Source organism: Pseudopipra pipra, chromosome 25 (assembly GCF_036250125.1).
Source record: "Pseudopipra pipra isolate bDixPip1 chromosome 25, bDixPip1.hap1, whole genome shotgun sequence".
NCBI classification, from domain to species: Eukaryota; Metazoa; Chordata; class Aves; order Passeriformes; family Pipridae; genus Pseudopipra; species Pseudopipra pipra.
Genome location: NC_087573.1, coordinates 6,584,455 through 6,612,197, shown reverse-complemented (window position 1 = coordinate 6,612,197; position 27,743 = coordinate 6,584,455). Strand labels below are relative to the sequence as shown.

The 27,743-nt window shown below is 60.5% G+C and overlaps 1 protein-coding gene across 1 annotated transcript; it reads right to left on the bottom strand.

The window, feature by feature from the left end:
• Window positions 1-474: 474 nt before the first annotated feature.
• Window positions 475-26,492, bottom strand: ADORA1 (adenosine A1 receptor). The gene is made up of 3 exons (XM_064635870.1): window positions 26,094-26,492; window positions 25,110-25,494; window positions 475-1,473 (listed from the first exon to the last, which is right to left on the bottom strand). The coding sequence occupies exons 2-3, from the start codon at window positions 25,448-25,450 to the stop codon at window positions 837-839; spliced, it is 978 nt and encodes a 325-aa protein (XP_064491940.1). The 5' UTR covers window positions 25,451-25,494; window positions 26,094-26,492; the 3' UTR covers window positions 475-836.
• Window positions 26,493-27,743: the final 1,251 nt, after the last annotated feature.

Here is a 27,743-nt window from a genome sequence, read left to right as displayed (position 1 = left end):
AGGAAGTGGAAGGAGGAGACACATGGAGAGGTCACAGTCCCTGGGTGCAGCTCGTGGGGTGGTGGGTGCTGTTGGGGTCCAGGGGGAGCCATCGGGGCTGCAAAAGGTGCTTCTGCAGAGTCCTCTGGGGTTGTGCCCGAGGGTGCCACTGCCCCCCTGCCCACATCCCTGGTGGCACTGAGAGCTGGGCACTGACCCTGTGCTCTGTGGTTCCCACTGCCATGGGATGCCTTTTCCCACCCCTTGCTGTGCCTGTGCCCAGCTCACCCTCCCTTGTGGAGGGGGAAGAAAGGCCTTGAAGAGCTTCAGCTCTCCAGCAATCCCATCCCACTGCCCCGGGGCTTCAGCAGCTTCACTCCCTTCTTCCCAGTGCCCAGGTGGGTCTGTGGATGGGGGGGTCGGAGCATGAGGTGCCCCCACATCCCCCAGACAGAGCTGGGGGTCTCCATCGATGGGTGGGCACCTCCTGCCTGGTTTGGGTCACAGGTCTTTATTTGCAGGAAGAAAAACTGCACCTCTGTCTGTACAACTTCTCCTTAAATACTTGGCAACCCTTAAAAAAAAATGAAAAACAAAAACAAACGGGGGAGAAAACCCGAAAACGAACCCAGAAAGGAACAGTGCAGGGCTACAACATCCAAACAGTGAATAAATACCCCCCCCGGCGAGGGACACGACTGCTGTGACTGCTCGGGGCCGCCCGACTCCTCCAGGTCCTCACTCCCGACCGCAGGAGCAGCATCCGGGGCGGGCACAGACGGGTGCCCTCCCCCCGTCCCTAATTGCCCAGCGGGGCCGGGGTGGGCACCGACCCCCCTCCCTGCCCTCCCCTGTCCCTAATTGCCCAGCTCGGCCTCGGTGGTGCTGCCGGTGGCGTTTTTGGTGGATTTGCAGCAGAAGTACTGGTTCCAGATCTGCAGGAAGGCTGTCCGGAACTTCTTGATGCGGAAGGCGTAGACGATGGGGTTCATGGCCGAGTTGCCGTGGGTGAGGAAGATGGCGATGTAGGTGAGGATATGGGGGGTCTGGCAGGACGGGCAGAACAGGGTGATGCAGTTGAGGACGTGCAGGGGCAGCCAGCTGAGGGCGAAGAGGAACAGGACCAGCGCCAGGGACTTGGCGATCTTCAGTTCCTTCCCGTAGTACTTCTGGGGGTCGTTGGAGCTGGAGGAGACCTTCTTGTTGAGCTGCTTGCGGATGAGGTTGAAGACCTCCAGGTAGATGAGCAGCATGAGCAGCAGGGGGGGAAGGACCCACACGAAGAAGTTGAAGTAGACCATGTACTCCATGCTGATCACCGTCTCGAACTGGCACGTGATGACGAACTCCTGGCTGCCGTTGGGCTCCTGAGTCCTCCTCATCTTGCTCAGGTTGTTCCAGCCGAACATGGGGGTGAGTCCCACCAGGAAGGACACGATCCAGCAGCAGGCAATGGCCACGGCTGCCCGCCGGGGCGTCACCACGCTCTTGTACCTGCGGGGGGGACAGGAGTCAAACCCCGGCCGGGTGCTCGTCCCCGTGTCCCAAAATCATGTCTGGGTTGGAGCCGAACATAAATCAGGGGGATCCTGGACATAAACCTCGTGTAGAGGGGAAGTTTGGGGAGGTTCAGTTACTGGAGTGGGGAAGTTCAGTTACCAGAGAGGGTCGGGTTTGAGGTACCTGGGGTTCTGGAGGTACAACTGGAATGTCTCTGTGCACATTCCCAAATTGTTGAGTGACCCGTGAGCAGGTTAAAGCCAACAACCCAATCTGTCCATCGTTCCAAAGGTCAGTGTCTGGGAATTTGCAGTGTGTGAACAGGGAGGATTTCCCCTCAGTTCACACCATCTCCTGGTGTTGCATTTCCAAGACTTGCTCTGAAACATCTCAGATCCCCCCCATTTCCACGGATTGCTCCGGGTGGGGTGGCAATGCCCGTGCTGGGGGGCGATGTTCCTCACCCCCTCCCCTGGCAACCACTAACAGCCTGTTCTGAGAACTGTGTTGACAAACTGTTTTCCCTGCACATGCCCTGGGATGGGCAGAGACCCCAGACATGATCCTGGAGCTCAGGGGGTTGATGCCATGGCAGAAAATGCTTTAGGAATCTGGAGTGTGCCTGCTGGGTGTCCTACCCCATCCCCAGGAGGGGTCCCTGTGCCCTGCCAGCCCAGCTCCCACCCCAGCCCCTCCAGCCAGGGCTCCCTGTGCTCCCACCACCCCCTGGCCCTGCCAGCTCCTGCCCCAGACAATTCCCGGTGCCAGGGCAGGAAATCGCTGCCAAAGCACCTCCTGGGAGCCCCGAGGACGGAGGGAATGTCTGAGGTGCTGATGGAGCCCCAGGGAAGGTTCTGGGCACGGCCTGTTCCAGTTCCATCCCCTAATGGAGGGGACCCATCCAAAAACCCTCTTCCCTCGTGGGCTGATGCCAAGGCTGGGCGGGAAGAGGAGGAGGAGGAGGAGGAGGAGGAGGAGGAGGAGAGCTGAGTTCTGCCCGGGCTCTGCTCCCTGCCTGGTGCCGTGGGGAGCACTCAGGGCTGGGCTCGTGTCCCCAGAGCTCTCCAAGCGGGAAGTGCAGTTCTGCTCCATTGATTTTCCTCCCTGGCCCTCGGAAAAGCTTCTCTTTGGAGGCTGAGAAGATTCTCAGCCCAAGAGTTGTTGCCTTTCCCTGGAGGGCACTGAACAAAGGATGTTTTCCATCTCTTTGCTGGGTCTGTCAGTGCTGCTGTGTTTAACCTGACCACAGGGACCAGGGTGGGGGGCAAACCTGGATCTCCATCCTGGTGCTGGAAAAAGGTTTCCTTTGCCTGTGGTGGGAAATGGAGCATTTTGGGGCTTTTTAATACAGCTGAGGACCCCAAACCAGCCTCCTTCCCCTTCTCCAGACCCACCTCATGGACAAGGTGTCAAGGTGGGAGTGAGGAGGGGCCCAGGGTGGAGGAGGGGACATCAGTCCTCAGGAGTCCAGAGGGTCCAGAGCCACCAGTCTCCCGGACAGCTCCCCTGAATGAGCCCTCCCTGTCCTGGGAAAAGATTCCCGACATGCTGGTGGCAGCCAGGTCCCCTGGGAAGGAGGTGACAATGTGGGCAGCAGTTTCCTCTGAGAGCCAAGGCTGGAGTCGGAGGGTGATTTATTCCTTGTGAGGAGCAGAGAGGGCAGGAGACCCTGAGAAAGGCTCAGGGCTGGGAGGGCACGGGGAGGGCAGGAGGGGTGGGAGAGAACTGGGACTGTGGGACAAGGGAAGGGAGAGGGGAGGGGGGCCCATGGGAGGGGGGGCAGCAGAGGGATGTCAGAGGCTCCCATGGGACTCTGTGCTGGCCTGTGCACCCCCTGTCACCCAGAACAGGTCCTGGGGGGGCTGGTGTGCCCTGACACCACCCTCCCACCCCCCAGGCTCGAGCAGCTCAGGGTGGGGGGGACAAGAGTGAAAATCACAGCCCCATCCCCCACCCCAGCTCCTCCCTGCAGCCCCTGCAGGCCGTGTCCCATCTCCCCACTCCCGGGGGTTCCCAGGGTCTCCCATTGGTTTTGTTGGACGTGTTCCCACCCCTGCCCTGCCCTGCAGAGAGGTGGGAGAGCCACCAGCAGAGAGACAAAGCTGCTGAGCTGCCATGGGGCCACCACGGCCCCAAACACCCTCCCAGGGCTTGCAGGCAGCCCCCAGGCAGGGGGACACTCCCAGGGCACCCAGGCAGGGGCAGGGGGACATTCCCAGGGCACCCAGGCAGGGGCATGCTCCCAGAGCCCCCAGCCCTTCTCCCCTTGGTAGGAGCACAGGGGGCAGAGGGAGCACCCAGTCCCTGTTGTCACCCGGGAACCAGGAGCAGAGGACATGGGGCAGCCCAGGCAGAGGGGAGGGGGAACAGCTGCAGGGGGACAATCCCAGCCCCCCAGAGCTCCAGAACACCCTGAGTTGTGCAGGTAGGTGTGGGGAGAGCGGGGGAGGGTGTGCACACCCTGGGGTGACAGCTCATGAGGTCCAGAGGGGGTGAAACACAGAGCACAGAAACACCCTGCCAGGGGCTCCTCCAGCTCCCACCTGCCCCCAGCACCTCTGTCCTGCTCATGGCACATCTGTCCTTCTCACTGCACATCCATCCCTTCCCAACACAGCCATCCCTTGCTTAAATCCATCCATCCATCCATCCATCCCCCCCCTTCGCTGGACATCCATCCCTCTTTTCCTCACAGGGATGCTCCCACCTTGCTGCATGTCCATCCCTGCTCCTCCTCCCACACCCATCCCTCTGCCATGGTCCAGATCCATCCCTCCTTGCTGCCCATCCATGTCCCTGCTGTGGTCCGGATCCATCCCCCCTCCTCACACATCCATCCTTCTTTTCCTGGTCCAGATCCCTTCTTCCTCCTCACACATCCCTCTGCCCTGGTCCAGATCCATCCCTCCTTGCCACCTGTCCACCTCCCTGTCCTGGATGAACCCCAAAATCCATGGGAAACAGCAACATTTGGAGCTGGTTCTGTTCCCTTTGCTCCCTCAGGCCCCGAGCCCAGTGCAGGGGTGGCTGCAGGGAACTGGGTTCCCTGGGAACCCCCTCTGTCCCCATCCACATGGAGAGTGGCAAAAGCCACCAAGTGACTCCAAGTTCCCGCTCTGTCCTCCCCCCCAACTCCATGAATCCCTCTGGTCTGGCCATGGAGCTCTCCCAGGGCTCACAGGCCCCACTTAAACCACTTTTCCACCTGATTTTCCAGGGAAGTGCCCAAGGCAAGACTGGACGTGGCACTCAGTGATGAGATGGGATCAGTCCAAGGTTGGACTTGATGACCCCAGAGGTCTTTTCCAACCCTAATGATCCTGTGCTTCTGTAAAGGGTGGAAATGCAAGGTCCCCCCTGATTCCAAGCCCCTGGCACATGGGGGGGATTTAACAGGGAGGTCGGGGACAGGCTTTGCTGTTCCTGTGGTTCTTCCTTCCCATAGAGGAAAAGCCTTTCCCATTTCCCTCATCCTGCACTGATATGACACGGCTGGAGTTTGGGGTGGGTCTGGCAGGAAGAAGCCCTAGAAGATGCTGATAATGGCTCACAATTAATAAATAATCTTATTATTACCATCAGCATCAGAACAATTAGCAGCATCATTGCAATTTTGTTACCACTATTATTTTTGTTGGCAGCTGTGACTAAACCATCCCTGATCAGAGTCACCACCATCATCACCCACTCTGGGTTTATTTCCTTTGCCTGTGGGTTTTCAGTCTGACCATAATTGGTAGATTTTCCTCCACCTCCGTGGTGGTTTTTGCACCATCCCTTCCCCACAAAGATCACCCCAAGTCCTCGGGAGAATGGAGGCACAGCCACCATCCAGCCTCTGATCCCCTGGGGAGATGGGATGGGCAGGAGGTTTGGGTTGGTGTGGAACAAAAACGTCTTTGAGGTTTTGGAAAGTGATGCAAAGAGGCAAAATAGACACTGTTGATGGTGCTGTTTGCTCCCCAGAGGAGGGGAAGAGGCGATGGGTGGAAGTGGAGGCAGACAAATTGTCCCCAAGGGCAGACAGATTGGTCAGAGCTAAAAGGAGCAGGGGCTGCAGGGAAAGCTGCTGCCTCCCGAGGGGACACTCCAGGAGAGGCTGCAGAAACACTGAGGCCCCTTTTCTCCAGGAGAACGTGGAATACCAGAAGGGTTTGGGAAGGGATCTTAAAGCTCATCTCATTCCACCCCCTGCCCTCGGCAGGGACACCTCCCACTGTCCCAGGCTGCTCCGAGTTCATCCAACCTGGCCTTGGGCACTTCCAGGGATGGGGCAGCCACGGCTCCTCTGGGAATTCCATCTCAGCCCCCCCCCTCACAGGCAAGGGTTTCTTCCCAATATCCCACCTATCCCTGCCCTCTGGCAGTGGGAAGCCATTCCCCCTTGTCCAGGAGAGAGCTGAGAGCTCATTTCCCAACCCTCCAACCCACACCCAATCCAGACCCAACACTCACAAATCACCTCTTGTTTGGTTTAAATAAAAAAAGCCTCAAAGATCCCAGGTCTGGGAGGTTTTTAACATTTCTGTGATTATCTTTCTGTGCCCAGGAAATCCTCTCTGTTGTCCAGCCAGAGCCAAGACATGGCTCTGCTGCTCCTTGCTCTGGTGGGTTTTGCTGCAGTTCCTGGGGGATTAATTTGCTAATGAAGACAGAGCATCGTTAATGAGAAGGAGCTGGAGCCAGGGGGCAGGAAGAGAGGAGGCCAAGCTGACATGAAGCTCATGTGCTTTGTGAACAGCCAGGAAGAGCAGCCAGAGCATGTCCTGGTCTAATTGGAGATCTCTGGACAAAAGTGCTTTGATGGCAGTGGGTTTGGGCTCCTGCTCCTTTCTCCTGCCCGTGTCTCCCTCTCAGATCTCTCCATGTCCTGGAGGCCTCTGGGTGGGAAAACTCAGGGCTTGGTGTTCAAAGATGAGAGTCTGGGAGATGCAAAGTGGTGTCTGGTCTCTGGGAGGGTGTTCCCAGCTCAGGGGAGGGACGAGGAGGTCCCTGGGGGCTCACACGAGGTGGGAAGTGCTGGGTGACAGAGGAGCCTTAATCATGGATCCTTTGTCAGTGAGAAGTTTGTTCCTAAGAAGGAATCCCAGAATAGTTTGGGTCACAGGGACTCCAAAGACCACCTTGTTCCAAGCCCCTGCCCAGCACAGGGATCCCGCTGCTCCAGTTCCCAGGACAGAGGCAGAGATGGAGCCTGGGGGTGACACTGAGGTGACTCTGCCCCCAGAATCACAGGACCACAGAATCCCAGGATGGTTTGGGTTGGAAGGGACCTTAAAGCTCATCCAGTCCCACCCTCTGCCCTGGGCAGGGACATCTCCCACTATCCCGGTTTATCCAGGCTGGCCTTGGACACTTCCAGGGATCCAGGGGCAGCCACAGCTGCTCTGGGCACCCTGTGCCAGGGTCTCCCCACCCTCACAGCCAAGAATTCCTTCCCAGTATCCAATTTCTTCCCACTATCCCATCTAACCCTGCCCTCTGTGTCCACTCTCTTGCTTTGTCCTCCTTCCCTTTGGATCCTTTGACCTTCCTTTGGGTACAAACCCCAAAGTTCAAAGTCGTGAAGGTTCCCAAGGCTCCGAAGGTGTGTGGAAAGGTCTGCAAAGGTCCCTCAGCATCGGCACAAATGTCACTTGGCACAAGGTCCTCCCGCATGGTTTGAGTTGCATCTCTTTGCTCACATCCCTCCCGTGTGACATTTGGGAGCTTTGTGGCTTTTTTGGGGTCAAACACCAAACACTCAGCCCTTCAACACCCTTCCAACAACCACTAGTGATGCTCCCAAACCCCTCTGAGTCTCCTCCACTGCAGCACAAGGAGGTGACACCACCCCCGAGGCTGCTTCGTGCAAACCTCCCCCGAAAGCACGATGAGAGACCCCAAAAGCACAGGGTGCATAGATCCATAGGGGAGCATCCCACTGACATTCCTCCTGGTCCAGGGTTTGGTTTTACCACCCCAAAATGCAGGAATCATTCTGCAGCAGCTCTGGCCGGGTGGGGTGGTTGGCAAGACCACTGATGTCTCTGATCACTTCCAGCAGCCACTAATTGCCTAATGGATGGGGGAGAGGGTGATTGTGAAGCTTGAGAGGACAAAAATTCGCCCTGTCAAAATAGCCTGGTCCCCACAGAGCGAGGCAGGGAGTCCCCAGGGCTTTGGTGAGAAGCTGGAGTTGGCCACAGCTCCAGCAAACAGCAGAAAATGGAGGGTTTGTGGTTTGGGATCTGTCAGAGAAGGTTGTGAAGGGACCTGGACCTCAGACAGAGCCTGGGGAGGTGCTGCTGCCTCAGGGTGGGTTCAGCCTTGCCGTGGGCTCAGCCTGCCCTGACACATCTCCCGGGACCTTGGAGGCCTCCTGAGATCCTTGAGATCTCCAGAGGGGTGTGGGCACATCCAAAGGCAGCCCCAGGGACACAAGGATTGAGTCAAACCTCATCCTGCTGGGCCAAGGAGACTTGTCTGATCCCCCTCTGGTCCCTGGGCTGTCAGGAGCAGCCACAACACCCCTGCAGGCTGGAGGAGCTCCCTGCACACCCCTCCTGGGGCTGCTCCTGGAGCTCAGAGGGTCTGTGCCTCTGGTCTCCACAGGCCCTGGCACTGAATCACATCTTTGGGAACAAACCACAGGCTTCCAGTGAGTGCAGAGCCTCTCTCAGGTCCCCTGCCAGGCTGTTCCCTCTCAGGGCTGGGATTGGAGTGACCACGGGAGCTCCACCATGGGCTGGGACCCACTGCTCCCCCCTGGGCATCCCAGCAGCTCCCACAGCCAGGGGAGCACTGGGAACCTCAGGGAGGGAGGATGGGAAGCCCAGGGATCTCACCCCCCCCCCGTCATTCCCAGGGATCTCACACCCCCCATCCTTCCCTCAGGCTCTGCCCTGGGTGTGGAGGAGACACCTCTGTTGGCAAGGGAAGGTGAAGGAACACAAGGAAGGTGAAGGAACGTGATGAAGATGAAGGAACACGTGGCTGCTCAGAGACAGAGGCAATTTCCCCCCCTCCTTCCAGCAGCATCCTGCACCCCAGCAGTGAATGCAAATCCTTTCTGCACGGGAAATGAATCCTGTTTCCAAGCCGGGCTCTGTTTCCAGCCCGTGGCTGGATCCTGACGGGTCCCAGTGCTCTGTCCCTGCACCAGCAGCGATTCCCAGTAAGGACCCCCCGCCCTGTGCTCGGCCCCTTGGCCCAAACAGGGGGGGTGGGGGACAAACGGGGATTGGGGACACCCAGGGCACCCCAGGCCTGGTGGAAACAACACTTTGATTTGTGTCTGTCGGTGACACCTCCCGATGCCGTGGCAGCACCGAGTCCCTCCGAGGGTGCTGTGGGGGTGGCCGTGCTCTTGTCACCCCCCTCTGCCATGTGACAGCCCCGAGGGTGCCCCCAATGCCCCTGGGCAATGGGGCTCAAGTCCCACCAAGCCACGGATTTGCCCCCAGGCAGCTCCAGGGCCTCTCCCAGCTCCTCCATGTGTGGTCACGGCCCTCCAGGATTTTCCTGGGCCTCTGGCTTCCCCCAGAGGTGGGAGGGAGATGATTTAACACCATTGGCAGTAGTTGCAAAAGTGTGGAACGAGCTGCAGGATCCCAGAACTGGGGGAGAAAATGTGATGTTCTTGTCTCTTGGCTCCTGGTTTCAGGCAGCAGCGCTCTGAGGAACGCAGAGAGGGAGAAGAGCTGCTTGAAAAGAGAACAGAAACATGAGCTGGGATTCTTTTATAGCACCAGGGCTTTGGGAATTGGGACACACGGGGAAGAACAGCCTGGTCCCTCCGAGCTGGGGGTGAAGCTGTGAAAGCTGGTTCCTCCACTGAGGATGATGAGCACAATGGACTCGTCAGTGCTGCCCCTGGGCAATGAATTATTCCCTGGGCATTTTTAGTGTCTGAGCTGTTTTGTTGCCAAAAAAAATGGGACTTTGCTGTGCAAACAGCTCCTTGGAGAGGAGGAGTCTGGGTCTGAGTCTGAACCCCACCACAGAGTGAGCCCACCTCCAGCAGAAGACACTTTCAGGAGGAGCCCCTCAAAACCCATGTACATCCCCCTCTGGACAGGGTGGACGGGGCTCGGAGCAGCCTGGGCTGGTGGAAGGTGTCCCTGGGCTGGTGGAAGGTGTCCCTGGGCTGGTGGAAGGTGTCCCTGCCCATGGCAGGGGATGGAATGAGATGGTCCTTAAGGTCCTTCCCCACCCAAACCCTCCCCTGATTCTGTGCCAGGAGGGGTTTCTCCCCCAGCATCATGGTGGGACCTCACCCTGCTTGGCCAGGAGCCTCAGCTCGTGTGCCCTGGCCATGCTGGGCCATCCCCTGGGGGATTGGGCACCTCCAAGGCTCTCACACCTCAGCCCTGCCCCTGCCACGGCAATGGGGCGGGAGTTGATTGCCCAGCCCTGGCTCAGCAGTGGATCCTGGGGGTCTGACACCAGGGATTGGAGGAGTCAGGGCGAGGCAGAGCACGAAGGAGAAGGGATGAGAGGCAGCTCTGGCAATCTCCAGTGCAAAGCCAGGGCTGGGCTGCATAAAAGCAGTGTTTTTTTCAATTACTGGCTGTATTGTGCCTGGGTGTTTTTCTATGCATTGCATATTTTTCCTCATTATGCAAAAGAATCTCTTTGAAACGAGGACTCTGCAAGTCAGCCCTTGGAATTAAGGAGGGAGGGGGAAGTGGGGAGGACGGAGAAAGAAAGTAGCTCCAGAAACCACTTTAAAATGCCAAATGTGACAAATGTGGCTCTCTGAGAGATGGAAACGAGGCAGCAGACACAAAGTGCTGGGGCGACCGGGCTCCCAGAGCCTCTGGGGCTCAGACTCACCCCAGAGAATGTGGAGGCTTGGAGAAATCTGGGAGGGAAATGCCAGCTCAGGAAGGGCCTGGTGCCACCCCTGCAGCACCAGGGCAGGTGCCCAGTGCCACCAGCACTGCTAAAGGGGACACCTGGAGCCACGGGAGCCTGGACAGCACCGAGAGGCACCAAAAGGCAGGAGCAGAGCAGAGACCCCCGGGAGAAGGAGATCGGGGGGGTCTCGAGAACCTGCTGTTGTTGTTGCACCTGCCTGTGACAGGACATCAAGATCTGTTATCCCTGGACATCAGGGAGGCAGGAGCCTGCAGATAGGATCTGCACTGAGAGGCACTAACCAGCCTAAGGCAGGGCTGAGGTGGGGCTTTATCTCTCCAAGGCAGGAGGGCTCTCCAGAAAAAAAAAGGAAAGATATCCTCAATTACAGCTGGAACACGAGATTGGTATCGGCTGCCCTTTAATTTCTTGTTTTCTGCCCTTCTCCTGGCTGACCTGACTCCTGATCCTGCAGTCAACAGTCAGCCCCTGGGTTTCACAGGCTGCAGCTCGTTACTGGACCAGGATGCTCACGGCACAATTTGTCGCTGCAGAGGGAACATTTCCCTCCCTGCACTCAACCCACTTCAAAGATTAAGCACAAAAAAACTGGCTGGGAAGCTCCCAAACCCAGGGAGGTTGGTTTTTTTTTTCCTCCACCCCAGTGTCTGAAGGAGAATTAGGAGAGCTGATGAGATCTCCTGTTCCCAAACCTCAGAGGACACAGTAACCCCAAACAACCAGTCCGGCATCTTCTGTCCAATGCAAATTCCCCTGATTAAAAGATCAATCCCAGACACAAAAAGCAGCTGGAGTCATTGGATTTTTTTTCTTTTTTTTTTTTTTTTGCTAAGGAGGTGCCTGTATGCAGCTGCTTCAATTAGTGAAAATCGTTTCAGAAGTGCCAGTTTGGGGCAGGGATGGATTCCAAACACAACTTCCCACAACGCTTGAGGAAAATCTGTGTTATTGCCCCCTGGACAGACCATAAACAAGGGAGAGGGGAGGATCAGAGCACGCCCGTGCTGAGCCATTCAGTAATTTCTGTGGGGATGGATCTGTGCAGTGAGTCCATGTCTCAGCCAGTCAGGTGAAAGGCCAGGTTGGGAGTGAAGGCTCCAGTTCACACCACGATCAGATGTTCCCTCACCTCAGCGAATCAATCTCTCGCCAGGAAAACGAATCAAAAGTGCAGATGCAAAACAGACCTGGAGTTTATTTACACTCTGTTTTTCTCATTTAGATTAAAAGATTATTTAATCCCCTGGGGGAAAACTGCCTGACCCTGGCTGGGAGGAAGCAGCTCAGTGTTTCCATCCTATGGGATGGGGGAGAGATCTGAGGCCCAGGCCCAGGAATGGCAGGGAAATGCCTGAGGGACACCCTGGAACCTTCCTCAATCCTCTGCCCTAATTCCAGACCAGGGACAATGGGCACACACGATGCCCAGGCAGCCAGGCTGGCACAGGCCACGGGAATGAGGGATGCATGGAATCCATGGAGATGCTTCAAGGGCTGGAGCCCCTCTGCTCTGGAGCCAGGCTGGGAGAGCTGGGAATGTTCCCCTGGAGAAGAGAAGGCTCCAGGAACACCTTGGAGCCCCTTGCAGGGCCTAAAGGGGCTCCAGGAGAGCTGGAGAGGGACTGGGGACAAGGGATGGAGGGACAGGACACAGGGAATGGCTTCCCACTGCCAGAGGGCAGGGATGGATGGGATATTTGGAAGGAATTCTTCCTGGGAGGGTGGTGAGGGGCTGGAATGGAACTCCCAGAGAAGCTGTGGCTGCCCCATCCCTGGGAGTGTCCAAGGCCGGGTTGGAGCAGCCTGGTCTATGGAAGGTGTCCCTGCCCAGGGCAGGGGTGGGACTGGATGGGATTTGAGGTCCCTTCCCACCCAAACCATTCCATGGTTCCATGTGTTCTGTTATCAGAGCACTTGGAGCCCCCTTGGAGCAAACAAGCCCGTAAAGTCCCAGCAGTGCTGAACTGTCCCAGCAGTGCTGAACGTGGGCAATGACCTCCCCCAAAACAAACCCGGCCCAGCCGCTGCCCCGCAGGCTCTGCCACGTCCCTCTGGCCCCAGGCCCAGCCCTGGGCTCTCCCAGGCCCAACCACTCCGTGCTCAGGTGAAAACAGAGCCTCTGGCACTGGGGAAAGTGAGGGTTTCACCTCCTCCTGTCACAGGGTTTAACTCAATGGGTGTTTGTTACCAGCACAGGAGAGAAAGAGGAATAATTTAGTCCCCCAAACTGTGCTAATTCTGGCCGTGCCTGAAGCAGCATTTTCAGCATTGGCCTCTTGGTGTTTTTTGGAGGGGTTGCAGCATCATCCCCTCTGTGAACAGATGGGGACAGGGAGTGGCAGAGGGGGGCTGTGATGTGCCAGGAGGGATCAAGCTGAATGAGAAAGTGTCCCTGGTGCCAGGAGCTGCCACTTGCCTTTGGAGGAGGCCAAAATAATCCTGCCTGTCTCTGGATGCAGGGAGAGAAACAGCCTGGAGAATCATGGAATCAGAGAATCAGGGAATCACAGAATCATCCAGGTTGGGAAAGACCTCCGAGATCATCCACTCCAACCCTTGATCCAACCCCACCGTGGTTCCCAGCCCATGGTACTGATGCCACATCCAGTCTGTGCTTAAACACCTCCAGGGATGGAGAATCCACCCCCTCCCTGGGCAGCCCATTCCAATGGCTGAGCACCCTCTCTGGAAAGAAATTCTTTCTAATATCCAACCTAAACCTCCCCTGGCACAGCTGAACACCCAGCCCTCTTGTCCTACTGCTTCTTCCTGGGAGAAAAGCCCGACCTCCCCTGGCTCCCCCCTCCTGTCAGGGAGTTGCAGAGAGTCAGGAGGTCTCCCCTGAGCCTCCTCCTCTCCAGGCTGAGCCCCCCCAGCTCCCTCAGCCTCTCCTCACAGCACTTGTGCTCCAGTCCCTTCCCCAGCCTTGTTGCTCTTCTCTGGACCTGCTCCAGCCCCTCCATGTCCTTCCTGAGCTGAGGGCCCAGAGCTGGACACAGCACTCCAGGGGTGGCCTCACCAGCGCTCAGTCCAGGGGCAGAATCACTGTCCTGGTCCTGCTGCCACACTGTTCCTGATCCAGGCCAGGATCCATTGGCCCTCTTGTCCCCCTGGGCACACTCTGGCTCCTGTTCAGCTCCCTGTCCATCCCCACTCCCAGCTCCTTCCTGCCTGGCTGCTCTCCAGCCACTCTGTCCCAGCCCAGGGAGCTGCCGGGGGTTGTTGTGGCCAAAGGGCAGGACCCAGCCCTTGGTCTGCTGGAACCTCATCCCTTGGAATCAGCCCATGGATCCAGCTTGGCCAGGTCCCTCTGCAGAGCCCTCCTGCCTTCCAGCAGATCAAACCCCCCTCAGCTTGGTGTCACCTGCACATTTGCTGATGGTTCACTCGATCCCCTCATCCAGATCATCAATAAAGACATTGAACAGGACTGGGCCCACACTGATCCCTGGGGACACCCCCGGTGATGGGATCCCCACGGGATGCAGCTCCATCCCCCCCACTCTCTGGGCCCACACTGATCCCTGGGGACACCCCTGGTGACCGGATCCCAACTGGATGCAGCTCCATCCCCCCCACTCTCTGGGCCAGGCCCTCCAGCCAGTTCCTGACCCAGCACAGGGTGCCCCTGTCCAAACCTGGCTGCAGCTTTTCCAGGAGTGTGCCATGGGAGATGGTGTCCCAGGCTGTGCTGAATCCAGACACACCTTCCCCTCACCCACCAGGTGGGTCACCTGATCATAAAAGGAGATCAGGTTGGTCAGACAGGACCTGCCCCTCCTAAACCCGTGCTGGCTGGGTCTGATCCCTTGCCCATCTGTAGGTGCTGTGGGACTGCACTGAGGATGATCTGCTCCAGAACCTTGCCAGGCACTGAGGTCAGGCTGACAGGCCTGGAGTTTCCTGAGTCCTCCTTGCAGCCCTTTTTGTGGATGGGTGTGACATTCACCAACCTCCAACCATCTGGGCCCTCCCCAGTGAGCCAGGACTGTTGGTAGACGATGGAGAGAGGCTTGGAGAGCTCTTCCACCAGCTCCTCATCACCCCAGGGTGGATCCCGTCTGCTCCCATAGACTTGTGGGGACCCAAGTGGTTCAGCAGGGCACTGACTGTTCCCTCCTGGATTACAGGGGGGCTGTTCAGCTTCTTATCCCTGTGTACCAGCCGCAGAAGCCATCTGTGCTCAGGACATCCTGTCCTACTGTGGAAAACTGAGGTAAAGAAAGTGTTAAACCCCTCAGCCTTTCCCTCATCTTTGATAACTGTGATAACTGCCATGGTGGGGATGTCCAGCTTTCTGTGCCCTGGGTGGTGCAAAGGTGTCATTGTCACCTAGGCAGGGGGTGGCACAGGCGGTGTCACCTCCCTGGCTCTGTCCCTGTGCTCCTGCTGGTACTCAGGGTTCAGTGCCCAAGGGCACCACGGTGGCCTCGGGGCAGCACAGAGGGAGGACAGAGAGGAGGACCAGGGAAAGGGGCTGGGGAAGGAGCCCCTCATCTCCCTCCAGCTGCTTTTGTGATCAGAGACTTTGTTTCTCAACAGAAACCCACCCAAACCACCCCGGACCTGCTCCCTGTGGTTCCCTGCTCAGTGCCAGGGGGGAAGGGAAGGGATGGGGGAAAGAATGGGAAAGGCAGTGAGAGATGGGGCGAGGGTGTGCAGGTGGAGGTCCCACAGTGCAGTGAGGGGCAAACCCAGACACTGCAAAGCTTTCCAGGACTGTTCCAGGACCGATCCTGATCCTGCTCTGCCTGACATCACCAACCACGGCCCTTCCTCCCCCTGTTTGCCCCCTCCCCCAGCTGGCCCTCGGCCCACAGGACTCTCTGGGAAGGAGGATCTCACTCCTTTGGGGTCCTTTCATCCTGCCTTGCTGGTGGCACCACCAGAGATGTCTCCTCACCCCCAGCCCTGCCTGTCCGGGTGGGAGCGGCGGCTCCAGGGGGATCCCGGGCTGGGCTGGCACTGCCAGGGGTGCCCAGCTCATTGCTATTCCCAGGACACCCCTCTGGCTGTGGGGACGTTTTGTGGCCACCCTGGAGAGCATCAATGGCTCTTTCTTGCCTCTGGGGCTCCCACACCAGAGCCTCACTGGCAGCTGCCAGAGCAGCCTCTCCTGGCCAGGACCCTGCCAGGACCCTGCCAGCCTCTCCCTGCCAGGACCCTGACAGCCTCTGGCACATCTGCCTTCCCATTCCATGGCCCGGAAAGCTCAGGTCACCCTGGATGAGGTGTGTCCTGGCAGGACTGGCTCCCTGGGGCTCCCCCTCCCAGTCAGGCTCTCCTGGGCTCTCCCGAGTCCCTCCCTGTTGCTTTGGCAAGATCGCTGGGAAAAGTCAGGAATTCATGCCCAGGATAAACCAGTGCTGTTCATCCCAGCTCAGCTGTGCTGGCTGGCACTGCCCCAGGCTCTGAGATGATGCTGTTGTCCCCAAGGGGACGAGTCTCCCAAGCTGTCCCTGTCCCTGTCCCTGTCCCTCCCAGGAGTCTCTCGCCCCCGTGGTCTCCACACTCCATGTCCTGCTGCTTGCAGGGCCCACAACTCCCCTGCTCTGTGTCTGGGCTCCCCTCACAGCCCCGTGGGCAGGACCTGCAGGGTTTTTCCCTGTCCTTCTCCCAGACAGAGTTTTCCTTCCAGCCCATCAGTTCCTCCCGCTCTGCAGTGACTCTGATGTGTGTCACACACAAACTCAGCTCCCAGCTTGGTTCACTCCGGTGCCTCCCACACGTTTTCCTCCTTTTTCCCCCCCTTCTCTGTGCTGCCATGACCTTTCTATCCTCCCCTGCTCCCCCAGAGCACAGACCTGCCCGTGCCCCTGGGGTGAGCCATCCCTCCCTGCTGTCAGACTGATTCCCTTGGGATGCAGATCCCTGATCCTTTTGCCCTGGAGGCCCAGGGACCTGCAGGTCACCCAGCCAGGGGCTGCTGTGTCCCCCCAGGGCACGTCCCCATGGCCAACAGTCCCTCCTGTTGGGGACCAGCTGCTCTGGGATGTCCCACTCAGGAAACCTGGGGGGGTCAGGCCTCACTGGCTGCAAACTGGGGGTCCCTCCAGGGCAGAGTCTGGGCTCAGTCCCTGCTGCCTCCCACCCGAGTTCGGGGCCAACCCCCACTTTGTGGTCGGCGGAGCCAAGGGAACAATTTGGAGACACAAACTTATTCTGACTCCATGAACAGGCTCCAGACCTCCCCTGTGATGGACCCTGGGGGGCAACAGGAGCTGAGGGTGGCCCAGGGGTTGGTGGCCACGTGGCAAATGTTCCACCCGAGCCAGACAGACACCACAGGCTGGGCAGGGACAGGGACGCCAGCCCGGGGCTCCAGAGCTGGTCACTGGGGAGGGCTCCATGTCCAGAGAGGTACCTGAGCCCCTCTGCACCCCCAGAGCAGTGTCTGAGCCTCCCTGAACCCCCAGGGAGGTGTCTGAGCCCCTCTGCACCTCCAAAGCAGTGACTAAGCCCCTCTGCAACCCCAGCCAGGACCCCCTGAGTCCCTTATTTCTGCTCCCTGCCCTGCTCTGGCTCCATGCCCTGCTCTGGAGCAGAGGTGGGGCCGTCCCTGCCCAGCCCGGGTGACGGTGACACCTCCCCCTGATGGAGTCACATCTCGGGGGTGGGGAAAGCCCCCCATCAAAGGGCTCCCGAGCCCCGGGGCCGCTACAGCCCCGCGCTGGGGCACAGACACGGTGAGCTGGTCCTGACTCAGCCCACGCCTTGCCCGCGGGGCCGGGCTGGGCCGGGCACCGGGACCGCTGAGTCAGCAGCTTCTGCTCCGGCAGAGCCTCCCTGTGTCGGGTGTTTCCCTTGGCCTGGGAGCAGGAGCTGCACGGAGCCCTTGGAGAGCCCTGGACATCCACTGAGAGCTGCACCATCACCCCCTCCAACAACCCAGAGCTGCACCCCCATCCCCTCACTGACCCAGAGCTGCACCACCATCCCCTCACTGACCCAGAGCTGCACCACCATCCCCTCACTGACCCAGAGCTGCACCCCCATCCCCTCACTGACCCAGCACCCCAGGGAACAGCCCAGTCACCCCAGGAAAGGGGAAACCATACCAGTGCTCAGCTGGAAGGGTGACGGCCTGGCTGGGTGTCCCCAGGTGGGTTTGGGGCTCAGTGACACGTCCTCTTGGGCTGGAGGTGCCACCACCCCTGGGCTTCGGTGGCTGTGGAGCCTTGCTGGGCTCCATCCACCATCCCCACCTGGTCTGGGGGCTGCTCCCTGCAGGACGATCTCAGGGGCAGCCACAGAATCCCTGAATCCTGGAATGGTTTGGGTTGGAGGGACCTTAAATCCCACCCGGTCCCACCTTTCCATGGGCAGGGACACCTCCCACCATCCCAGGTGACTCCAACACGGCCTTGGACACTTCCAGGGATGGGGCAGCCGCAGCTTCCCTGGGAATTCCATCCCAGCCATTCCCCACCCTCCCAGGGAGGAATTCTTTCCCACTGTTTATCCTAAGTGTCCCCTCCTTCAGTTTGAACCCATCACTCCTCATCCCACCACTGCACCTCCTGGCACTTTCAGGACACACTTTAAGCTCATTCCAACACAAAACCACTCTGGGAAGGGTGTAAAGAGAAATAATTCAGTTCCACCGAGTTCCTCCTGCTGGGATCCTCCTGCTGGGATCAGGGGGATCATGGGATTGAGGGAGCTGGGCTGCCCCTGGCACAGTCCCGACCCGGGTCCAGCCGGTCACTGCCCAGCTTTTCCCAGGTTTTCACAGCACATCTCAGCTTCCCCCCTTTCCCTGTGCCCCGAGCTCTGTCCCTGCCCAGCGGGGTCACCCTGAGCCAGCCCTGGGGCTGCTCTGTGCCTCAGTGTCCCTGTCCCAGGATGTGCCCCTGCCCCTGCTGGGAACGTGCCTTCAAATTCGCCGGGGACCCATCTCCAAGGGGTGACATTTTACCCGGAAAACCGGGAGAAACGGGGAAAAATCCCAAAGAAAAGACTCCCAGAGCAGGACTTTGGGTGCAGCAGGGGAAGGGCAGCAGGAAGGAGCTGGTTTTCATCCCCGGCCCCGCAGTGCAGCCCCGGCAGATGCCGAGCTGTGCCGGGGGACAGATGTGGCCTCGCAGGAACGGGGTCAGGGCAGATTACCCGGCACGGGAGCCACGTCTTGCCCTGCTGAGATCCGCAAGGGCTGGGATGAGATGGGATAGCGCCGCTCAGGGAGCTCATCCGGGTTCTCCCGGGGCCATTCACCTCCCCTTGCCCTTTTAATCCTGAAAATTCGGGAATAACTCCAAATCCCAGCGAGTCCAGAGCGTCCCCGCGCGGGATTCGTGGCTCTTCCCTTCCCTCCCGAGGGTCGGAGCATCCCCCCTCATTCCCTCGCTGCACCCCAAGGTGACACCCCCAAATCCCAGTGTTTTCCACGACATCCCAGGAGCTGGGAATGCTGCTGACAGCCCAGGTCTCTCCCCTGCGGCGTCTGGAGCTGTTTGGAGTGACCTGATTTTGCGTCTGTGGCGCCGCTGCAGCAGCTGCGAGTGCTCCCGCCGAGCCTAATCCAGACATTCCCTCGCCCAGGGAAGAGCCCTAGCGGCTTTGATCCCTGACTTAGCCGGCTCTTGGCTGCAAATTACCCCGTGGATCAGAGAGCCGGGCTGCAAACCAGCTCACCTGGGTATTTAGCGGGTATTTACCGGGATCTCAGATCGATATAATGTGCTGGCAAATCCCTCCCGAGGCTCGGAGTGTTTTGGGGATGCTGGGATTTAATTCCCGGTGCTGGAGCAGCACATCCTGTCCGTGCACCCGGCTCTGGTGGGAGCGGGGCTGGGTGGGAAGCGCCGGCTCTGCCGCAGCACCCACACGCTGAGCTGGGAACTGCGGCTGGGAAACAGCCTGGAGCCTCCAGAAACCTCCCTGGACTGCGATTCCTGCCTTGTAATCCCCAGCCTGGGGTTGGATCTGCCTGTTCCCTGCGATGAAGGTCTTCACAGATCGCTCTGCCCAGCTAAAAATACACCTGGAGGAGGGCAGGGAGGGAAGGAATGAAAGAGGCTGCAGAGACCTGCCAGTCCCCCAAATTACCACAGGAAGAGAAAAATGGGAGTGTTTTCCCTGGAAATGCAGTGTGCTTGCACAGGGGAAGGGCCTGCAAGGACAGGTGGCATCTTTGCACTGACTGATGGAGGCTGGAGGAGAACAGATGAGCTCCCGGGCGTGAGAGCCGCCCGCAGCTCCCCCGGCTCTGAGTCACCTGGACAGGCTGGAAATGCCTCCAGATTCTAAAATAGGCCTTGGAAGAGCCTGGTTTGGTTTGTTCCCTGGCCTGGCTGGGCCGAATCTCTCAGCACTGCTCTCACTGACCCTCTGCCAGGGTGGCAGGAGACACCTCCAACCCCGTGGGGACATCTGACACCCACCCCCTGCGTGTCCTTCGCTGGGTCTCATCCCCTTGCTCCGCGTTGAAACCCCTGTGAGGGCCTGAAAAATTGCTTTGGTGGTTTGATATTCCCACTTCCATGGGGATTGTCCCCAGGGAGCAGCTCCCACAGTCACTGGGGCCACCCCAGCCCAGCCTGGTGGGACTGTCCCCATCTCCCTCTCCTGGGGTCACCCTGGGCCAGCCCTGGGGCTGCTCCATGCCCCAGCTCCCCTGTCTGCAGAGGTGCAGACGTGTTCCCTGCCCTTGCTGGGGACGTGCCTTCACATTTACTGGGGATTCATCACCAAGGGTTGGTGCTTCATCCTGAAAACCAGGGGAAAAAACCCCAATGAAAATGTCCCTCAGAGCCCAAGTGCCCAGGGAGGTTTCCTGGTGCTTTAATGGGTAAGTGGGAAGATGGGAAGATCCTAAAGGATCTTCAGGTGTTTTGGTGCCTGGGAATTGGGCCAAAACAGGGTCTCACCCCAATGTCCTCCTCATCCCCCTCCTGTGGCTGGGGGGTGCCTGCCGAGACCCTCCATGGACTCCTGCTGGAGGAATCATGGAATTCCAGGATGGTTTGGGTGGGAAGGGACCTTCAAACTCATCTCATCCCACCCCCTGCCATGGGCAGGGACACCTCCCACTATCCCAGGTTGCTCCAAGCCCCGTCCAGCCTGGCCTGGGACACTCTCAGGGATGGGACAGCCACAGCTCAGAGAGTGTCCTGCTCCACAGCCCCAGGCTGAGGGGGAAGAGCCTTCCCAGGCCTGCTGTGACCCAGCCCCAGCTGGCCCCACGCCCGAGGCCCTTGGCAGGGCTGGGGAGAAGGGGAAAGAGCGTCTGCAATCCCGGCAGGAGCCTGGAAACAAGGAGTCCAGTGGGGAAGAGCTTCCCCTTTCCACTGCCACATCCAGGGCCAGGGGTGCTCCTGCCTGCCCTGAGCTCTGTCACCTCTCAGCACTCGGGACAGGGCACTCCCTGGGAATGCCAGTGCTGGCAATGCCAGCCTGCCTTGCCCTGGGCCCTCCCTCTGCTGCCCCCAGTCTCCTGCCCCCCTGTTTCCCAGGGATTCCCAGACCGTTCTGGTCTGATTTACGTGGCTCTGCAGCCTCAGGCGAGGATTCCAACCCCTCAGCAGCAGGAAACGCAGCTCAGCCTGGTGGGAAGATCCCTGGGATGGTACAGGGAGGGAAGGGAAGGGCTGGGGGGGGGCACCCCAAAGTTGGGGCTTGAGCACAGAGGGTGAGGGGTGCTTTGGGGTAAGAGACCCCATAAACGAGGCAAAACAGCAAATTCCTGCAGGTTTTCTCCTCCTGGCACATGTTTCAAAGGGTTTGAGGTGAGGAACCCAAAGGACACCCCGAGACAGGCCTGGGGGGTGCATCCCCACATCCAGCACCCCCACATCCACCACTCCCACCACGGGGCTCTTTGGGGCATCCCAAGGACACCAGCTCCCTCTGCCCTGGCCCAAAACACACCTCGGAGCACAGGCGGACCCTCAGGGCAGCACAGGGTGGGGACAAAGGAGCTCAACATCCCCCCCAGACATCCCCCCGGCACCGTCTCCTCCAGCATCCTGCCCGTTCCTGCCCGCAGGGGATGCTCAGGGGGCAGTTCCTGCCTGCAGGGGCTGCCGAGGGGCCGGTTCCTGCCGGACCCCCCCCGCCGGCTCCTTCCCCTCCCTTTGAACTCATTTCATCTCCCCCAGACACGGCTGCGAGAGGGAAGTTTGGGCTGCGGGGACCCCGCTGGGCCCGGCTGGGCCGGGGGGGGACAGGACGGGGGTCCTACCCTGTCGCCGGCGCGGGGGAAGGATGTGAGAGGGGAGGTGGGAGCTCTTCCACCGGCGCGGAGGCAGCAGAGCTATTTTGGGTGGTTTCCAGCTGTTCGGGGCAGTTCCTGCGGGGTGGGGAGCGGGGTCCCCTCTGCTCAGCCCAAACAGGGCTCCTGCATCCCCCCATAGCCAAGGAAAGCCCCCCTGGGGGGAGGCAGCGTTATCCAGACCCCGGGAGGGGGGATATCCAGAGGCTGGGGCAGAGGGATTTGGGTCTGTCGGGATATCCTGGTCCCCCGACCTTACCGGGGGTGTGCTGGGTGGGGCAGGAGGAGCAGGAGGAAGGAGGTGCCACCTCGGAGCCGAGCAAAAAAGAAAAAAAAAACCAAACGGGATTTTTGTCTCCATCTGAGCAAATCTGCCTCCACCTTGCACAAGCGGCCAATGCTCCTCTGGGCTGCTGTGCCCACAGAGGATCCTGAGGCAGAGCACGGGATGCTGCTTTGGCATCTCCCACTGCCATCCCGGGACACACCCAGGGCTCAGCATCTCCCACTGCCATCCCGGGACACATCCAGGGCTCAGCATCTCCTGCTGCCATCCCGGGACACCCCGAGGGCTCAGGGCACCGTTTGCTGCCAGGGTACCCCCACCCCGGGGCCACAGAGCTCCCGGTGTCCCCCCAGGGCTCAGCTCCGGCACTGGGGGCATCCAGGGGGTTGCTGCAAGCAGGATCAGACCCCCAGGTTGTCCCCCAAGGGCTGGGATGTCCCTGGGGAGCCTGGAGCCGGAGCCAGGCTCGGATGCCCCACGTTCCCCCGTCCCTGCCGAGCCACGCTTCCAGTCTGATCGAATGGAGAGCCTGGAAAAGCCCTGGGGTGACTTTGCTTCTCCTCCCCAGCCAAGGGTCCCGTTGGCTTCTCCTCCCAGTTGGGGATGGGATGGGGATGTGGAGACCCTCACACAGCCCCTCAGGACACCCAAAATGCCCGTGGGGACTCATGGGGGACCCTGGAGTGGGGATGGCATTTGGGAGGTGCTCAGCTCGAGGACAGAGCAGGGATGGAGCAGGGATTCCTGGAGCCTCTCTCCTGCTGCTCCCAGGCCCTGTCAGCTGCCTCTGTGAAATTCCCTGTTGGAAATGGCTTCCCGCTGCCAGAGGGCAGGGATGGATAGGATATTGGGAAGGAATTATTCCCTGGGAGGGTGGGGAGGGCCTGGGATGGAATTCCCAGAGAAACTGTGGCTGCCCCATCTCTGGAAGTGCCCAAGGCCGGGTTGGATAAACTTGGAGAAACCTGGGATAGGGGAAGGAGTCCCTGCCCATGGAACTGGGTGAGCTTTAAGATCCCTTCCCACCCAAACCATCCCGGGATTCTGTGAGACTCATTTCCCTCTCTCTGTGAGCAGAGAGCGGGTCTGGAAACATGAGGGATCCCCTGGAATCACATCCCACAGGACCCCTCAGCCATGATCACGCTGGCAAACATCCACCTCGTGCCAGGCTTATCTGAGGAATTTCCCTGGCATGGGACCAGGCCCCAGAGTGCACCCTGTCACCGCAGAGTGCTCACTGTCCCTGCTCCACGTCCAGGCTGCCCCAGGGATGAGCCTGAGGCCGAGAATCCCCCCTCATCCAGTCTCATCTTGTAGCATCCTGCAACAGGGCAGGAGGAACTTGGGACGTTTCAGACTCAGGGAATGTTCCTTATGGTGTTTCCTCTCTTATTTGCTGTGTACAGGGCACAACATCCCCTAAAATCCCTGCATTTCCGACCGCTGGGAATTCATCCAGTCACAGAACCACTGAAGCTGGGAAAGACCTCCAAGATACTCGAGTGCAACCATTAAGTTGATGAGGCTGCAAAGCTTTTTCAATATTAAAGTAGGCTATGAAAAGACAGAGGAAAATCTCCTGCTGCCAAGTGCTCAGGCATGTAATGGGATGATAAAATTCCGGGGGGATATTGCGGGAGAAAAACCCACTTAAACTGCACCCAGCATGGGAGGCTCTGAGTTAATATTGCTCCTGGGATCAGGACAGGAATCTCCCCAGAAAAGGCCCAGGAAGCAGCAAAGGAAGAAAATGGGCTGAGACTGGGAGGAAAATGGGCTGGGACTGGGAGGAAAATGGGCTGGGACTGGGAGGAAAATGGGCTGGGACTGGGAGGAAAATGGGCTGGGACTGGGAGGAAAATGCCAGGCAGTGCTGCTGGAAGTCTGCAGAACTCCCACACCCCACACAGGGAATGAGAGAACCCAAAAAAAGCCCCAGGAGCAGCGACAGGGTGGGAATCACTTTGGTGACACTGATGGGCTGGGAGACAGGGATTTGTCAGGGTGGGAAAATCACAGCCAGGGAGGAAGTCGGGAACAGTCTGTGAGATCCTGTGTGGCAGAGAGGGGGTGGGCAGGAATTTTGGATTTATCCTGCGCCCCCCCATCTCCACCCCCACGTCTTACGCTCCTTCCCCGAGCAGCTCCACCGACTGTGGGAGCAGGAAAACCCCAAAGCAGCACATCCCTGGCCTGATCCCATGGATCTGGGAACACTGAGCGCTCCGGAGCTGCTGTTTGATCCCCACGCAGGTGTTCCTGTCTCCCCGGATGGGGAGGCCATTCCTGCCCCAGGAAGGGTCCTACAGCCCCTGGGCAGCACCCACACAAGGAGTCTGGGTGCCTTTTGGGGGTGTTTGTTTTGATGAGGGGGGTGGCAGCAGTAGGGATGTGCTCGGCCGGGCTGGGCTGTTTTCCAGCAGTGCTGAGGTGTCCCTGCAGCCCAGGAATGTCCTTGAGCAGAGCGAGGGGAACCAGGGAGAGCAGCTGCTCCGGGAGGGGCTGAGCTGGGCTGTGCTGGAGCAGCGCCCAGGCCGGGGATGACCTCCCCTTCCAGCCCCACTAGGACACCCCCCCGCCCCACTGAGACAGCCCTCGGCTGCCTCCCCCATCCCCAGGGGCTGCAGCACAGCCCCGACAGGGCACAGAGGCTTCAATGTCTCCTCCTGGAGCAGCAGAGCTCAGACACGGAGCGTCCCCTTGGTTCCCACCCCAAGGTCCTCGCTCTGGGCTGGGAACGGCAGCACAGGCAGGTGACGAGAGGGGGAAAACGGAAAGGAGTCATTTGTGGGGTCTCTCCTGGGTGAGGCTGCCCCAGGAAACGTGCCAGGCTGGCACCCCTGGTCCCTCAGACCCCCAGAGCTGTGTCCCACATGTCCATGGGCCAGCAGGTTGTCCCCCCTGGACTCCTGGGGTCCCCGTGGAGAGGGAGAACCCGGGCTGGAAGCCAAATCCGTGTCCCCTTCCCACTCCCCAAGCACCACACCGGGGCTGTCCCGAGCGTGAGGACACACTTTGTCCTGGCCACGGGGATCCTGGGAGGGACTGTGATTCTGCCTGCACACCCAGCACCCCCTGAAGCCCCAAGAGAAGCTGCTGGAGGCTGCAGGAGCCCCCCAGCCCAGCCTGCCCCGGTCGCTGCTGCAGCCAGACGCGTCTGGGACGGCGGAGCGGAGGAAGACCTTTCTCCCAGTGCTTCTCCAAGAGTTTGAGGCACCCCCGCTCCCTATTAACCCCCGCGGGGCCGGTCCCGGCGCGTCTCCCTACCTGACAGGGATCTTCACCCGCAGGTACCGATCCACGGCGATGGCCAGGAGCGCCAGGATGGAGCTCTCGGTGAGGATGAGGACGGGACACGCCACCATGAGGCAGCTGTAAAACTCCGTCTGGGGGCCGATGTTGATGATGATGGCCAGGGGGATGACCAGAGCCCCCACGGCCACGTCGGCCACCGCCAGCGACACGATGAAGCAGAAAGTGGCGTCTCGCAGCGCCTGGTTCATCTTCACAGCCCAGATGACCAGGATATTGCCCGGCACGGACACCAGGGCGATGAGCACTTCGATGGAGATGTAGGCAGCCTGGAAGGCTGAGATGGGGTGTGCCATGATGCTCCGGTGCCCCCCCGCTCCCTCCGGGGTCTCTCGGTCACCTGCAGACGCAAGGGGAGGCTGTGAGGGACTGGCATCGCCGAGTGCGCTGCGAGCGGGATGGAGCCTGGGCGGGGGGGTGGCAAAAAACCCTCTCCTGTCTGTGCCATCCCCTGGGGCTCCCACACCCCCCGGGACTCATCCCGCAGTCACCTCTGTCCCGCAGCCACCTCCATCCCGCACCCACCTCCATCCCGCACCCACCTCCGTCCCGCACCCACCTCCATCCCGCATCCACCTCCGTCCCGCAGCCACCTCCATCCCGCACCCACCTCCATCCCGCACCCACCTCCATCCCGCACCCACCTCCGTCCCGCATCCACCTCCGTCCCGCAGCCACCTCCGTCCCGCAGCCACCTCCGTCCCGCAGCGCGACCGCTCCCGGCGTTGCGGGAGGAGCGGGACCTCCCGACCAGCCCAGAGAGAGTAGTCGAGCCCCCCCCGCCCCGCCCCTCGGGCCGCCCCAGGCCCGTCTGCCGGACCCCCCCAGAGCCGATGGATCCGCAGCGGGATCTCCGCTGCCCCTCCCGGCTGGTTCCCCTCCCGCCTCCTGCAGTCGCCCGAGCCCCGGCCCGCCCGCGCTCGCCCCGACACCTCTTACCTTGTCCTGCAAGCCCGGGGCTTGTATCGGGGTGTCCTCACCCCAAAATAGGCAGCGCTGTCCCCCCGCGGGCTGGGGCGCGGCTCATGCCGGGGGGCGGCCGGGGCGATGCTGCGGGGACCGGGCCGGGGCTGCGCTCTGTGCCCGGTGCCCGGCACCGCTCGGCTCCCGCAGGCGCTGCCCGCTCCCCGCCGGAGCCCGAGCATCACATGGTGCCGCCTGCCAGCGTTTAAAGAGCGACTGACCCGATTCGGGGCTCGCCGGGACCGGCAGGAACCGGGGGAGGGGGGACGGGGGTGGGCGGGCGGAGGCGGCGGCGGGACCGGGGGGAGCGGCGGAGTCCGGCCCAGCCCCGAGGCTCCCGGCACGGCTCGGGCCCGGCTTTAGCACTAAACCCGGGTTTTGAGGCCGGGTGTGAGCGGAGGATCGGGGCGGGGAGGGGAGGGCGGGGGCAGAGCCTGAGCTCGGGGTGGGGGCGGCGAGGACCCGGTCCATCCCCCCGGCTGGGGCAGCGCCGCTCGGGGCTCGGGACCCCAACTCAGACCCCAACTGCTCGCCGGGGCTCGGGCTGGCAACGTCTCACCCCCAGTCACTGCTGGGGTGGGCGGGGGTGAGCCCCAAAGCCCCCTTCGCCCTCCTGGGGCACCCCCGGGTGCTGAGGGGCTGCACCCCGTGCTGGGAGGGGGAGGCAGCACCCCCCGTGCAGGGACCGTGTCTGGGGGGAGGGTCTGTCCAGACGAGGTGTGTGGAGGGACGGTGACCCCAAACTGATGCTGAGGCTGCACCAGACGCTGTTTGAGGTCCTCAGAGAAGTTTTTTGGGGAAACGGTCACCCCTCAAACCCCATCCCCTCCGCCCCCCCGGGCGGGGCAGCGCAGAGACGGTGGGCGCGGAGGCTCGACCTGACTGATGGAGCTGAACCAGCCAAGCCCTCCAGGGACCCCCAGAGGTGGCCCGGGCACCTGCGAGGCTCATCCTGCACAATTCTTCCCCCAGGAACGGGGCTGGTTTAACGAGTGCTGCAGGGACCAGGACCAGCTACGACCTCAGGTGTGGGGCAAAAGGACTCTCCCAACCCCCATCAGCACCTCTACCCATCCTTTCTGCCCCCTCTGGTGAGACTCCGGGCTGGAGTTGTCCCCTCCCGCCTTGGTGACAGATGTCCCAACACCTGGGTCTGCTCCTTGGGGTTGACCCCCATCCTCTCCTCCGCCAGCACCTCCTCACCCCACCGCAGGGGTGGGATCAGTGTGGAACTGCCACAAATCAGGGCTGACTTCTCCAGCGGCTGGTGGCCCGTGGGCTTCCCCCTCGCGTCCTTGGGCGAGTGCCCAGCCCGGGGCTGGGAGGTCCGAGCATCCCGGGGCCGTCTGGAGACGGTGGCTTTGTGCCACCTCCGGGCACTGGCTGTGCCAGGGACAGGGTGAGGGGAGCTTGGCTGGCTCTGAACGATCTGTTTGCTCTGCAGAGAGAAAAATAAACCCAGGCACGCGGGCTCCTGTAAACACCGAGCTATTTATGGGAGCGTTTGCATCCCGCAGCATCTCCTCACACCTCCCGCGCCGCGGGGAGGGAACCGATGCTCCCCCTTCGGCTGAGCCCCCAAATCCAGAGGCGAGGGGCGGGGGGTGTGTGCTCAGAACGGGGTAC